This window comes from Prionailurus bengalensis, chromosome B3 (genome assembly GCF_016509475.1).
Source record: "Prionailurus bengalensis isolate Pbe53 chromosome B3, Fcat_Pben_1.1_paternal_pri, whole genome shotgun sequence".
NCBI lineage: Eukaryota > Metazoa > Chordata > Mammalia > Carnivora > Felidae > Prionailurus > Prionailurus bengalensis.
The window spans coordinates 106,166,960-106,182,887 of record NC_057355.1 but is presented as its reverse complement, the minus strand read 5'-3'; the positions used below and the strand labels follow the sequence as shown (position 1 = coordinate 106,182,887).

General features: G+C 39.7%; 1 protein-coding gene across 5 annotated transcripts in view; it reads right to left on the bottom strand.

Moving 5' to 3' along the window:
- Positions 1–11,853: 11,853 nt before the first annotated feature.
- The window catches only part of KIAA0586 (KIAA0586 ortholog), a 112,874-nt gene continuing 108,799 nt past the window's right edge, over positions 11,854–15,928 (bottom strand). For all 5 annotated transcript variants that reach the window (XM_043556262.1, XM_043556258.1, XM_043556260.1 and 2 more), the window contains one exon: positions 11,854–12,198. In XM_043556262.1, coding sequence (XP_043412197.1) covers positions 12,047–12,198 — 152 coding nt within the window. In that variant the 3' untranslated portion in view covers positions 11,854–12,046. The remainder of the gene's footprint in view (positions 12,199–15,928) is intronic.

Genomic DNA, 15,928 nt, shown 5'->3' with positions numbered 1-15,928 from the left:
GTGAATGTGTAGCAAGAAAAGGAGAACCAACCCAAAACAAAACTATGCTTTACTGACTGCGCTTCAGAGGAGAAACATCACAACCTGTACATGCACTTCTCATCACTGATTAGTGTTACTGCAACAACGCATGCAGTGAAAGTGAAGATACAGCTATGTACCTCCCAGAAACCTATTGGGGGACAACTTACACCATGTTAGCACTTAGAGAATGGGAACCACATCCTGTCGTCCCCATAGAAACCCTCCTGTGGATGGTCTCCCTGTTCTAAACCAAAGTCCTCGAAAGCAATCACAGAATGAGGCTATCAATTCATGGTGAAACACACGTCCCTTTTCTTATTGGAAGTTTAAAGTCCCTGAGCCTTGACGTGCATTCATCTCACAAGCAAGAGCTTTGTTTACAACATTTAATAGCAAAGGGGTCTTAGGTTAATGCCAAGAACCAGATTATTACCTCTTAAAAACTTATCCTCCCAAAGGACAAAGACTCTTATTAGGAGGGGAAGATTTCAAAGTTGCTTTAGAACTGTACCTCTGGGTGTTATTTTTCAGGCATCATAAAGCATTTGGATTCAGCTGCTTTTTGATCCAAGTAAAACACTTCTAAAGATAAGTGAGGTTTGCTTCCTCAGTTAAGGATATCTTTAAGTGACAGATGCCGGATAATAAAAGGCCCTTTTCAGGAGCACATAAACTGGAACAAGGACAAACAAATTTCAAGACTGTTGAGAGATTGAGAAACCTAACAGGACACTTCACATTTAACACATTCTCAACGGACTTCAGACTTCCTGGCGGTTCCTGAACTATTTCCCATGAAGCAAGGCATCATATATCAGTGTCAAAACACACTCTGGCTGATACTTTCCATAGCACTAGGACAAGTCCTCAATAATGCAGGATACATGAGAACCAGCCTGCGGAAGAGGAGGCAAGTTTCACTTGTGTGAGTGATCTCACCGTTACCAGTTGTGCATATGCATTCATTCACTTGTTCATTCAAGAAGCATTTTCAGGTCTCTGTCCTGTGGTAATGGTTCCCAATCCTGGCTAACCATCGCAATCACTTGGGCTCTTCCACCAGCTCTTGATTCGGTAAGCGTGGCGGAGGCCTGTGCGTGGTAGTTTTTAAGTGGTCCAAAGCCAGAATTAGAATGACTCTTTGAGTATTTTAGGATATCATTGGTGAGAGAGGGAGTGAGAGTGCAGTGGGAGATCATCTTTTTTCTCCAAATTCTCGCTAGGGCCAGTGGTGGAAAGATCGATGACAGAGGAAAGAGAAGGAAGGAGAAGGCTAAAAAAGGAACGTGTGGCTACCCTTCCCTCACCACTTTACTGAGGCTCCTATTCCAGCTTCCAGTAATGTTAAAGTATCTCATAACAGACTAACTCTCTGGCCAGTGACAATTATAAAATCTGGCCAAAATACAAAAAAGCAATCATTGGAAGGCACTGAAGAGTGATCACCAGCAGGCAGGAGCTGGAGAACATTCGTACCTTGAAAGAAAGAAAACACACTTGTTGAGATCCGTATTTACCTGGCCACTTCCCAGTGCCCATGACCATGGAGGATACACTCAAGCAAAAGGGGCAGTCTGGCTGGGCTTGAAAGTCAGAATCAGAGTTCAGGGCTCTCAGAAAGGCTGAAAATTGAGCAGCAAAGATTTCCATAAAGAAGGGAATAGATGTGGAGGAGATGTGAAGAGCCTCAGTATTTGCATACAAATTCTCAAACCCTTAGCTGATCCTTGAAGTGCACATGTGCTGGGTGAAAATCTAAGAACACAGTGGAAAGCAACAGCTGGAAGCCTGAAGGAGCTGGGTTGAGATGTCAACAGTTGCCTGATCCTGGGAAGACAGTTTAGGATTCATGCACCTCCAACTTAGAGGCGCTTGGTAAACAATTTGAGCATTCCACTGAAAACCTCAAAGGGTCATAGCTTAAGAATAAAGACCGCACCCAAAGGTTAAGGGCTATGCTTACGAACGCTAACCCTATCAAGATTCAAAGAGATCCTTATGGACTCCTGCCTAAATTGCCCAAGACTTACTCAAAACTGAAGAGATCTCAGGTTCAATCCCTTTTTGATTTTTTGGTTGCTTGTTTGTTTTAGAACATGGGCTACTTCTGCTTGTATCAGTCCTTGCAATGCTCACATTGCTAAGAAATAAACCTAGTGGAAAATGATTTGAGACCTCAGATCAGTCAATACAATTATGATTCTTTTTTTTTTGTTTAATTTTTTTTTTTCAACGTTTACCTATTTTTGGGACAGAGAGAGACCGTGCATGAACGGGGGAGGGGCAGAGAGAGAGGGAGACACAGAATCAGAAACAGGCTCCAGGCTCTGAGCCATCAGCCCAGAGCCCGACACGGGGCTTGAACTCCCGGACCGCGAGATCCTGACCTGGCTGAAGTCGGACGCTTAACCGACTGCGCCACCCAGGCGCCCCATATGATTCTTAAATGTATGATATTCCTACAAAATACGATCTTGTCCTCCACGAGTAAATATTTGATGGCAGAGGATATATAGGTAGCCTTCTTTAGTAACCAGAAGTTAAGGAGAATTGGTACTTGCTTGCTTCATATACAAAAATCATGGGACTTGAGGACATATAGAATTATACTCATGTTTTTCTCAGTGTCCAAAACCAAATAAGTGAGCTTAATTTGAGTTTTCCATGAGAATCCACTCTAACACATCAGGTAGATATTAATTGCTGTGTTCTACTAATCTAAGTGGTTCACAGGATAGGATGACTTCAAATATCTCTTACTACAATAGGCAGAAGAGGGACATAAAATATCTAGAGAAAAGTTACAACTGGGCATAATTTTGACTTAAATAATTGGAAAATTGTAACTACATAATTGACACAATAACTACAAAATTCGAAACTAAATAATTTTGGTCATGAACTGTTCATAGGTAGACACTCCCTGTCTTCCAAACTAAAAATACTCCCTTATAGTCAAGACCCCAACTCAAAGACAACTGAGAGTATTTTCAGGATTACCCTTAGAAGAGCTTACCAAGACACGAGTTCAGAAGCATTCCCACGGGATGCTAAGGTAGAACTCTATACTTCGAATATCCCTAACTGTGACCCTTCCTCTCCGATTGTTCAGGAAAGACAAGATTGCCTGATGGGGAGTGTTAATTGGGCAGAGGTTCACACCAGAAGTTTATTCCCTATCTGAACAAATCTCTTGATCTGGTAGCTACAATATACCCATCCTGTATGGGTATACAATATACCCATATGGGGGCAGCAGTGACTAACTGACCAAAGCCTCTACACTAGGCTGATTAATGCTGACTTCTACACAAACTCCACATTCCACCTGCCAAGCAATCCCTGATACTTCTAGGCAACACTCAGGTTTTCTCTGTCAGCTAATTATGTCATACTGACTATGAAATCTTTCTATTACCCACTTTGCACACCTCAATTTAACACCATTCACATTTTAATCCCACCACTTACTACCCCTTCTAGATGAAAAGGAAACCATGACTTTTAATGGTACCTTCAGCATAAAGAATGCCTAGGTCCTATTAAAGCTAAACACATGCCTGCCCTATTACCCAGAAATATACCCAAAAGAAATTAGTGCATCTGTCCACCAAAATAAATATACAATAATATTCAGAGCAGCTTTGTTCATCGCAAAGAGTAGCAACAACCCAGATGTCCATCAACAGCAGAATGAATAAATAGACTGAGGAATATTTATACAATGGAATCCCACATGGCAATAAAAAATTAAACAAACTATTGATACATGCAAAAACATGTACGGATCTCACAGACATTATATTTCACACAAGAAGCCAGTAAGAAATTAGTATATACTATATGATTCCACTTACATTCAAAAATAAGCAGAACTAACTGATGGTGATAAAAGTCAGAATGGTGGGGGGCATCTGGGTGGCTCAGCTGGTTAAGCGTCCGACTCTTGATTTCAGCGCAGGTCATGATCTCACGGTTCGTGAGTTCGAGGCCTGTATCGGGCCCTACGCTGAGAACACGGAGCCTGCTTGGGATTCTCTCCCTCTCTCTCTGCCCCTCCCCTGCTCACACTTGCTTGCTCTCTCAAAATAAATAAATAAACTTTTTTTTTTTTTTAAGTCAGAATGGTGGTTACCTCTGGATGAGGAGGGGTGTGTTTTGACTGGGAAGGGGGCAGAAAGGAACCTTCTGAGGTGCTAGGAAATGTTCTGTCTCTATGCAGAGGTATATATACACACATGAAAATTAAATGAGCTCTCACCACTAGTACTTTTCTGTATAAATTATATACTTTGGCAAAAAGTAAGAACTATACACACAGAATGGCCAGGTCAAATCCTAATCCTGATTTAGTACTATTTGTAGACGGCTCTTATCTTAAAAATGACAAAGGCATTTCCTGTGCAAGATACGCTGTCACCACTGAACATGCAGCTACCAAAGCTGCTCCCTTGCTTAATGTTCCATCTGCCCAAGTAGATGAACTAACTACTACAACTTGACTTTGCACTATGGCAAAAGAAGAAATGGTAAACATTAAACGTAGAGTAGATATGAATTTTGAATCACTCATAGCTTTGGGAGGTTATGGAAACAAGGTGTACTTATTTTTACTCCTTAAGGTACCTTGATCAAAAATGGTAAAGATATTAACGATTCATTACATCTATTCAATATTTAAAAAAATACATCGTTAGGGTAGACACAGCAACATATTATCCCAGAAACTAAGGAACACCCTTATTAATTCATGTGCTAAATGAGCAGCTTTTATTATCCCAACTATACTTTCCACTAAACTTGCAAAGAAAATTGGCTCATTTTAGACAGACTATAAGTGACTCATAACAATCAACCCAACCTTTTCTGCAAAGCAATATTGGCAATTACGAGGACATATTCTCCATAAAGATAGGTTCTGGCAATCTCCAAACAGCTGCTCAGGAGGACCACGACCCATCTATGGAGGCTAATTAAATTGCCCCATGATTGTTTGCATAATGAGAGAATCTAATGAAGTTCCACAGTAAATACCTAACAAAATACGTTCTTCAAAATTTCACCAGGAATTGGCAGACTCATGTCTTACCTATAACTAATATAACCCAGGTAAGCCTGAAAAGGCAAAACAAAATACAGAAACTCCTCAAGACCCTGTGAGCATTATCAGTGGATTTTATACAACTACCCAGTTTTCAGGCAATAAATATATATCATCAATAGTCTGTACATTTTCAGGATGAATAAAACCCATTCCTTGAAAAGCTACTGATATTACAGAAGGGAAATAATGCTAGACTTTGTGTTCTGAACACAGGGAATTCCTACTCTCCTATCCAGTGGGTGAGGAACTCATTTCACTGTAACAGTAATACAGGAACTCTGCAGGATTTCTCTCCTAACACAAAAACTTTACTCTCCATTCACCAATGATAAAAAGAACAAATGAGATACTGAAGCTAAAACTTGCCTCAATCTGGAATTGACTAGCTACTGACTATGGGATAAATCTGACCTGCATACTGTTTTCATATGGTCCGTGAGCAAAAAATAAAAAATAAAATAAAAATAAATAAAAGTTTTTGCATGTTTTAAAAGTTTCTTTAAAAAAAAAACACAAAGAAGAGGGGCGCCTGGGTGGCTCAGTGGGTTAAGCGTCTATCTGACTTCGGCTCGGGTCACAATCTCCTGGTTTGTGGGTTCGAGCCCTGCGTCGGGCTCTGTGTTGCCAGCTCAGAGCCTGGAGCCTGCTTCAGATTCTGTGTCTGCCTCTCTCTTTGCCCCTCCCCTCGCACTCTCTTTCTCTCTCTCTCTCGAAATAAGTAAACGTTAAAAAAAAATTAAAAGCAAAGAAGAAAAAAGAACATGTGACAGCAACCACATGTGGCCTGCAAAGCCTATATGATGTTAACTAACCTGGCCCATTACTGAGAAAACTTGCTGACACCAGTTCTAAACTATCAAAAATTCTTAATCTGGCTTAGCCTAATGTTCTGTCACTAGTGTTAATGGCCACACAATCATCTCCCCGGGGACAAGATGCCCTAAGCGATTGAGAACTCCACCCGTTACTGTCTTTTGCTGCAGGCAGACTTAGCTAAATATTGTCAGCAGCTTATCTGGAATATCATCGTATCCTCAACATGTACAAGCCACCTTTTTGAAAGAGACATCACCTAAATCTTTATATTACTTCTAGCACAGTGGCCAGGTCTGCTAGAAAAGACATCAGTGTGCGTTAAATTGCAAAAATGGCCACAAATTCTTCCCACATGTATGCTCCTTTATCTGTGACTGTGCAGATCTTCCTAGGGAGAGACAGAGAGACAGACAGAGTCTATTTCTCTACTCTCTGAGTCTGGGCTTGGACATGTGACTTGCTTGGCCAACAGGGCATTAACACCATGATGTAAGCAGAGGCTTGCAAACTGCTTGCACATCTGAACTCACCCTCTCTTGCTGCTCTTAGGAACCCTCACACCAACACCGTGTGAATGAGCTCAGGCTAGCCTGCTATATGATGAGACACATGGCCCAGATACCTGCGTTGCCTTGCCAACGGCCAGCGACCACCAGGCATGAGAGTGAGGCCATCAACTACTAACAGAGTGTAAATGCATGTGTGCGACCTGACAGCATCAAGAGGAGCCAGGCCAATCTGTCCCCACTGAGCTCAACCAAATTGCTCATCCGCAGAGTTATGAATATATAAATGGTTGCTTTAAGCCACCTAGTTTTGGGGTGGTTTGTTTTGCAAACACAGTGATGCAGATGCAAAAATGCTTTAGAACATTACCAGAAGGAGGCGTTTTAGGCCCTATTGACAACAGTTGGAACAGTCCACTCGGGGGTTAATATGTCATAATGAAAATGAACTTCCAGGGGCGCCTGGGTGGATCAGTCGGTTAAGCGTCCAACTTCAGCTCAGGTCATGATCTCGCGGTCTGTGGGTTCGAACCCCGCGTCAGGCTCTGTGCTGACAGCTCAGAGCCTGGAGCCTGTTTCAGATTCTGTGTCTCCCTCTCTCTCTCTCTGACTCTCCCCCGTTCATGTTCTGTCTCTCTCTGTCTCAAAAATAAGTAAACATGAAAAAAATTTAAAAAAAAAAAAAAGAAAGAAAATGAACTTCCAACTCAGACCGACGGACTTCCACTCCCATGAGTGACTGCAAGTTGAGGTTAACCGGAAAAACTTCCCAAGGCAGATGGCTTCAAGGCACAAACAGCTTACGTGAGACCTTCAGATCAAGGAGATGACTTTGGAAGTGCCAATTCCACCCACGACAATGAAACAAAAACAGAACTTTTTTTTTTATGCCCAATTAAAGTGACTGACTTCCTTGTAAGATTATTAATGTGTAACTATGGGCTACTGCTTTCCTTTTCTATATTCTCTATAACTCTGCTTTTCTTCATTTCCTTTACCTTGTTTCTGAGAATGATCAAACCACGGCCTCCTCTGCTAAACTGACCTCTTACTGAACCTGTTACCCATTTTGAACTAGAGGTCACTCAAATCATGGGGACACCTCTGCTTTAATGCTGGCAAACAACCCCACCAAGGATAAGATCTGAACATCATCTCTATACTTTAGAACATACAGCAAATATTTCCAGACCCAGACACTCAGGCTGGTTGCTCTATAGAATTACACACAGCCAATATTTTATCCAAAGAGCAAAATCAATCAGCTCTTCAAATAATCCTGGGTGTCTATGGTACTTTCAGGACCCATGCAACTGTTGGAGAAAATGACCAAAGGAAATAAAAATACACAGCAAGCTCACCGAGAAATCCCATACAACAACAGTCGAAATACCTCCTATATTACAACTTACATACTTACTCTTAAGGTAACACCTTGTGAAACATAGAAAGGAAAAATGCCCTTGTTCAGAAAAAGTATGCTACAAAGTGTCGACTGAAAGAGTTACCACTGTCATCATAATTCAGGGGGAAAAGACATACACTTTCAACTCTATGTATAGATCATATCAATTATGTAGCCCCAGGCCTGCTCTTTATCTGTGACTTCTGTGTATACTGTTCTTGGGATTTCTTACTGGCTACTACGAAGTTTTTTTTTTTGTTTTTTTTTTTTTTTTTCAACATTTACTTATTTTTGGGACAGAGAGAGACAGAGCATGAACGGGGGAGGGGCAGAGAGAGAGGGAGACACACAATCAGAAACAGGCTCCAGGCTCTGAGCCATCAGCCCAGAGCCCGACGCGGGGCTCGAACTCACGGACCGCGAGATCGTGACCTGGCTGAAGTCGGACGCTTAACCGACTGCGCCACCCAGGCGCCCCATGGCTACTACGAAGTTTTAAATCCTGTTTAGTCCCGACCATCTGGGTCTTTTCAGAGGTCTCAAAGGAGTGACCTTCCAGAAGTTAGAGGAGTTTGAGGGGATTCTACCTTGGTTAGGGCTCCCTGAATTCGAGAGATGCATCAGGGACTTATCCTTCACAATGGCTGAAATTAAAAATGAGACCATACACATCACAGAGACCCGGGAAAAGAGCTTTGATTTGCTTGCTCCCTTGGCAATTAATGGACCATTACACAGTTTTACAATATTTATTGGCCTCACAACGGGGGGCATCTGCACTCTGGCTATATTTCCTATTGTTTCTAGGTAAACACTTCAGGACAAGAAAAAAAATGTCTTTAGAAAAGACAGACACATGCTGATTATTCTCAAAGGTTTGACAGTCTGAGACTTGGAATCTATTCTCCCAGCATGGGCGAGGCCACATGAAAAAAACTGGCCTTCTGAACTTTTCTACAACTATAATGATGGGATTTCTCATAATAATAATCCTGTTTGTCTTTCTCCAATGCATTTTCAAGATAGTCTTTAAGAGGGCAACGGAAGTGTGATGACTAAATGATGATTCTATATTAGAAGAGACAGAATTCCTTGTGTTCAACCTTCATACCCTAGGATGACAAATCCTTATATGGCTGCCCAGCCTGGTCCATAAGTATCGTTACCACACTGCATGCCCAATGCTCTTCATAGTTAATTTTTGTTAAACAGCACACATAGGAACATATGGTAGAAAGCAGTATTTCCGTGGGATTTCTCAGCAATATCACAGAAATACTAAGGATTCGGCTCCCACTATTGTTCAAGTTACTCATCTATTAGGAAATACCAGAACATCAGGGCAATTTTTTAAAAGATAAAAATGTTTCAACAGCAGAATTATTCTTGGATTAGGGATGGTAATCCACCATGAACTATTTCATTAATTTGATAGAAAAACATTTTGAGTTTTTCATAGAAAAGCCATAAAACTGATCTAAATACATGTTTAGCATTTAAAAAGCAAAATTAAGAGACCAGGACTAGGCAAGTGATAAGAAATACACTGAGCTAATCATCTTTTGAAAATCAAAACATTTATGTACGATTCTATTAGTGTGCACAAAAAGCAAATTTATTTTAGGATGTATACCAAGGGAACATTTTGAATGCCTGCTATCCTGGTGTTAAGGCACGTAAGCCCAGCAATATTCACAGCCTTGATCTTGACAGAGTCTGCCTCTTAGTAGCAAGTCTCCTGAAACGTTCATTCTAGAAGTTGGAAATTATAAAGTGAAGTTTTTCAAAGCTTAGAATATCAAAAATGCTATTTAATTTACTTTACACACATAGGTTATTCCAAAAGGTTTGAGGTGGTGGGAGAGGAATATACAGAGTAACACTAGCCAGAAATAATCCCACAAAAAAAAAAATACTGATGAGCAGACATGAAACTTGAACTTTTTTACTTGAAAAGTTCACGTAAACAAGGAATGGAATAAATAAAAGATTATACCTCTACCCTAAAATTTAGAAAAGCCGAGTTTCCTACAGTTAGAGGGGGAAAACTACCAACACCTTTAAAAAATGCTTTTGCTAAAATTCAAAAACATCCTTCTGAAAAAGAAGCTGTAAAAAACCAGAAACCGGGGGGTAATGTTTAAAATTAAGTAGTGTTCACCCTATCCAGAGATTTGTAGATGAATATCAAATATGAATTATGATCCAGAGAATAGCATTTTTCTTCTATTTGTTTAATGGGAACCATTACAAGCAGAACTGTCCAAAAGGTTATTCCAAAGAAAAATAGGTTCTAAAGTGAAACCTAAAAAGCATTTCAGTAACCAAATATCTGAGAGAAGCTTGAGGACCTGACATAAGAAACGTGTGCGGGGGTGCCCGGGTGGCTCAGTCAGTTGAGCATCCGACTTTGGCTCAGGTCATGATCTCGCGGTTCGTGAGTTCGAGCCCTGCATCAGGCTGGAGCCTGGAGCCTGCTTCAGATTCTGTGTCTTCCTCCCTCTCTCTCTGCCCCATCCCCACTCATGCTCTGTCTCTCTCTGTCTTAAAAATAAATAAAAAATTTAAAAAAAAAAAAAGAAAGAAAAGAAACATGTGCGGAAGGCTGACCCATTTCCATGCGTTCTTGCAGCTTCTGTCTTCATTGAGAAGAAATCCTCCAACTCTTCCTAAATTCCCCAGGCAGTGGACCCTACTAGAAGATTAAGGAATTTTTTATTGTTCTTGAGTAGTTCTTAACCTTGAATATACATTTTAATCACCTGGGAAGGTCTTTTTTATTTTTGAATACCAATGCCCAGGCTCTATCCCAGATCAATGAGATCAGAATCCCTGAGAACACAACGCAGGCAATTTTAAAGCTCCCAGAGGCTCTAATGTGTAGCCCAGGCTGAGACCCACTAAGTAACCTACAAAAATGCTGAGGAAAGTCAAGGATGACCATGCTTACCATGTGTTTGACCTTCAGTTGTGAAAGAAAAAAAAATGTTCAGGGAGACGAGTTTTCTTTTTTGCTAATCCTAGGCAACCCCTCTTATTGAGCTTACCCTCTAGTGCAAGATGCTTAAATTCCTCCAGATAATGACACCTACCATGACTGAGCTCTTATCTGGTGCCAGGCACTGTGCTGAGCACCACTCCCCACATTATCGATAATCCCCATTATCCTGCAACACAAGTATAAAGCCCATTTACCCGGGCAGCCATGAAGAGGGGCTAAGGTGTCCCTATCATAGAGCATGAAGAAAGCCGAACTGGGACCTGTGCTTTTGCTTTCTTTTAATTTTATAGATTAAAAAATTTGCCCTTTTGCTTTCTTTTAATTTTATAGATTTGTGCTTTGAAAGGTAATCTAATCACATGTCACAGGTTTAAAAAGTAGAAAGGTTTATAAGGTATATAAAAAGTAAACCTCACTCATATTTTTTTCCTGTCACAACTGAAGTTCAAATACACAGAGGCTTCAGTCATCCTCGACTCCATCAATGAGCTTATCACCCGGCTACTCAATCCCTGTCCCTGGAGACAAACCGCAGTTTCTCATGTATTCTTCCAAGGATATTTAATGCATACATAAGCAAATATATGTATGTGAGTTTATGTGTGTGTACACACCATCTATTTGGATTCTTCCCCACCCCATTTTGAACGACAGTAACTATTGTGTACACGGGTTTTTTTTTCATTTTAACAATATTTCTCAGAGACAATTCCACATCGACACATACACATTTTATGATTCTTTTTTGTACTACATAGTAAGTATTCCATTGTATAGATTTGCCATCACTTTTTTAGTTAGGCTCTTATTGATAGGCATTAGATTGCTGCCAATTATTTGTGGTTATTAAAACATTGGTATGAACAGCCTTGAGTAACATCATTTCATAATTAGAGATAATTATACCCACAGAATAAATCCTTAGATGTCAAGTCATGTTCTTTCCACTATTCCATGCTGCCTCAGGATTCTAAGAAACAACTCAGACTCACAATGATTCATATTTTAAATTACTTTATTTAAAAATTTTACCGAAGTACCCAAATTACGCTTTTTACTTTAACAAAAAATTAGAAATCATTTTTCAGAATATGCTCAAAAACCAAAATAGTCGGAGACATGGTTTTACGCCAGAGAAAAATGACTTCAAAACCAGTGGCACAAGTATTGTGCTGGTTCTCACTTCCCTTTCAGAAGGTATCTGCTCCTGAGGACTCCGTGTCCCCCTGGACGTTGCTAACGCTCAGAGACTGAGAGCAGTCCTCTGGCTTCACCGCGGGCAGCATCACAGACATCTTGGCAGGTGACGTCTGTGAAGTGAAAAGTGGGACTGTTTTACCACCTGTAAAAAAGGAGAAACTCATTCAGCTAAATAAGCATGTCCTGAGCATTTATGTGTTTTAAACTTTCTTAAATAATATGGGGGGATCAAAACAAGGATTGCATATGAGGTCATTTCTTTTCTCAAGGAGCTCAGAACTTGTCCGAAATGAACCACACCTTCCTTCTTTCCGCTCCCACCCCTAGACAATTATAGACAACATTTTAAAAGTATGTTACAATCTCAACTTTTATGCCCTCCCCCGCAACATTCATATGGTGAAATGTTAATGCCTGACGTGACTACACTATAGTCATAGTATTAGGAGGTGGGGGCTTGGGAGGTACTTAGGTCATGAAGGTGCAGCCCTCACAAATGGGATTTATAAAAGAGAGCCTGTTAGCCCCTTCCACCATGAGAAGGCAATCACTATGAACCAGGAAGAGGCGACTTGATTTTGGACCCCTGGCCTCCAGAACCGTGAGAAATAAAATTTCTGTTGTTTATAAGCCACCTGGTTGGTAGTGTTTTGTTATGGCAGCCAGAGTGGACTAAGACAGTACCCAAATGCCAAAAGTTGTGGTACACATGACAGATGCCAGGCAAGACCAAGTAGGGTGAGAGCCTAGACTTACCCTCTTACTGACTGAGTAACCTTGGCAAAATGTTTCAGCACTCAGAATTTCAGTTCTCCTATGTTAATAGTACCGACCTTGCAGCGTGTAATGAGGATAGAATAGTCTCAGTAAAGAGCTTGACAACAGAGCTCGGCACTTAGTAAGTGCTCAAAAACTAAGAGTTACCAGCACCACTGGATGGTACTATTTAATACAGTACTATCACTACTATTACCATCAAGTAAACAGCGAAGCCCAATTCAAAAACACATTGGACCAGCCCTAAAATAAGGGTTTGCTATTAAAGTTACAAAAAGAACGTGATTTTTTTTTTTTAAGCCATGACGTGAACCATCTGAAAACCATCTGAAGTCAAAGGTTTCCAAGGCACTTCACTCTTTTTCCTACTCCTAAAAAATGGACACTCAACTCATGTCATTAATGCTCATTTCTGAGGGTCTAAGAGTGCTGTGCTATTAGCTAACAGAACTGATAGAAGGAAAGCGACGTCAAAAGAAAAAATAATAAAGTGATCATTCAAATATCATTGACATTTGACTTTGGAAAGCATTTTTCCTTGTAAAATCGACTTTTCTTCATTATCTCTACATTTAGCCAAATATAGAAAAAAGCTTCCACCCCATGGATTGAGACTAGCGGGAGGCAATATAGAAGCTAGCTGGTGGCAGAGGAGACCAAGTCGGGGATGAAGAATTCATTAGTATGTTAAAAAAAAAAAAAAGTCCAGATTTGACTGTAAATGTCGTCTATCTGCCTATACCCTAATTCACTTCTTTACGTTTAAAGCACACTGCCTAAGAATATGAAGAATGCCAACTTGGTATTATTTAAGACCACAAAGATCCTCATTTCAAATTTTATGGTCTTACCATATATACCTAAGAATAATAAGTGTCTTAAAAACAAATTATCTTTAACAATCTTAGAGAAATCTGTGAGTCAAGAGTCGTAGTCATTTTTCTAAAGCTCCTTTATATTTTTCAAGTAGTTTTCACAGTAGTAAAGTGGATTCTCTGTTACATTTTTATAGGGACCACAGTAAAAGTAGACAGTTCTGGAGATTTCAATGATGACTCAATCACAGCTGTCCAAGAAAATCGGAATACTTGTAAAAGCCAAATTCCTTTCATTTTAGGAAGTCTTATAAAGGCTTTTAATATTATACCATTCCTTTTTGTTACTTGTGTCGAATTCATTTTTTTTTAATAAAAGAGGGTAGGGTAATAAGATTTGGCATCATTATAGCAACATCATAAACTGTAATACCATAGTATAATCTTTTAAGAAGAAAACAATTTTGATGTCAACTTAAATAGAATAAATTTTTACATAAAAAAAGACTTTTTGAAATTTAGCTTTGTCGGGATATGATAAAAACTAAAATTAAGACACAATAAGAACGCTTTTGAAAAAGATCAAAAGGGGCACCTGGGTGGCTCAACTGGTTGATCATCTGACTCTTGGTTTTGGCTCAGGTCATGATCCCAAGGTCATGGACTTGAGCCCTGTGTCGGCCTCCACATTCAGTGTGCACAAAACCAAGAGAAGTATCTAAAATCAGAGCTTACTTCCTCAATAAAGTAAAAACTAACATAGAGCATAACTAAAGCCAAAAGCAAAATTAATTTTCAGCCCAATGTTCAATGTTATCTTCCCCCAATTAGTCAGAAAAAATCCATTCCTTCAGTTGCTTGCATACCTGTCAAAAACCACACTGATACCAGATATTCTTCTTTTCTCTGTTATCTGATGTCACAAAACTGCTTTATATGTACCTTTATTTTCTATTATGTGCAGTAAATTACTGATTAAATTGCTCAATGATGTAACAAGAGCTATAACTATTTTTTTCAGATCCTGAAGAAATTTACAAGTCTCAGAGAACATATTAAATTTGCAGCCACTAAAGTTATGCTATTTTTCATAGTTAATGCCTCATATTTACACAGCAATTCAAAATTTTACAAAGATCTTGTTCCCATCATCTTCTCTCATCCTGACAGTAATTCTGAGAGACAGACAAGGCGACTGACGCCCAGAGACATTAAAGTGGGTTGTTTCAAACCATATTCTCACTAGCTAAACATCTCTACTAGCCTATTGTATGTGTGGAGCTGAGATGGTGCTGAGAGATTCACAGATGAAAAAGAAATAGTCCTCATCCTCAAGAAGCTCATAACCTAGGAGTGGCGACAGACATGTATAGTGATACTTAGTTTAAATGAAGTCGAAGTAGCAGTTGAAGTAGGATTTAAAAGAAAAAGGAAAAGAGAACAAAATTAAGTTCATGTAAAGTCAGCATGTTAAAGGAACTCTGTTCTGCTGTCCAAGTATTGATGGGATTGGAGGAATGGTGAGAGAGGAAGGCTGTAAAGGAAGGTCAGGGTCAAGTTCTGTAAATGATGATGAGTCACAAAAGATTCTGAACAGAGAAGTAAGATGACCAGATGCAGTTTAGAAAAGAGAATTCCAACAGCTGCGTGGAAAATAAGGAGGGAGGAGAGAGATCTATGGAAACCGTCCATGTAAAAACTGATGATACTTGCCAGTGGAAAGAGGTATTTTGGAGAGAGACTCAGAACTAATGAAGAATTGAGTATGGCTCTGAAATTACAGGGTTAGTTGACTAAGGCAGGCAGTAAGAAGAACACAAACAAGCTTGAGGCTATGGTGGTATACAGAGGTGTGGAGATACTGGGATTAGTTATATACCTGACCAGTGTGGATGCCTATAAGATGTGTGAATGGACTTTTCCAGCAGGCAACTGGAATCAAAGGTGCCAAAGACTGTAAGGCAGTTTTAGAGACAGAATTAGCAGTCATCTATATAGAAAAAATAATTAGAGTAATGAGAACAGTAATCACCTAGGAGAGAAAATAGAGAAGGGAAATGAAGACAAAACTATAAGGAAGGACAAAGAAAGGTGAAAGAAGAGAAAATAAAGAAAAACAAAAGGGAATGTCAGAGAGATAAGTAGAAAGAGACCCAAGAATGAAGAGTCACACAAAGTAACAGATGGTTTTCAAAAAAAAAAAAAAGTCTACTATAATTCATCTAATTAATTCATAACTGGCAGTGTTGAGGTAACTCATTGCTTTTTGTCCTGTATCAA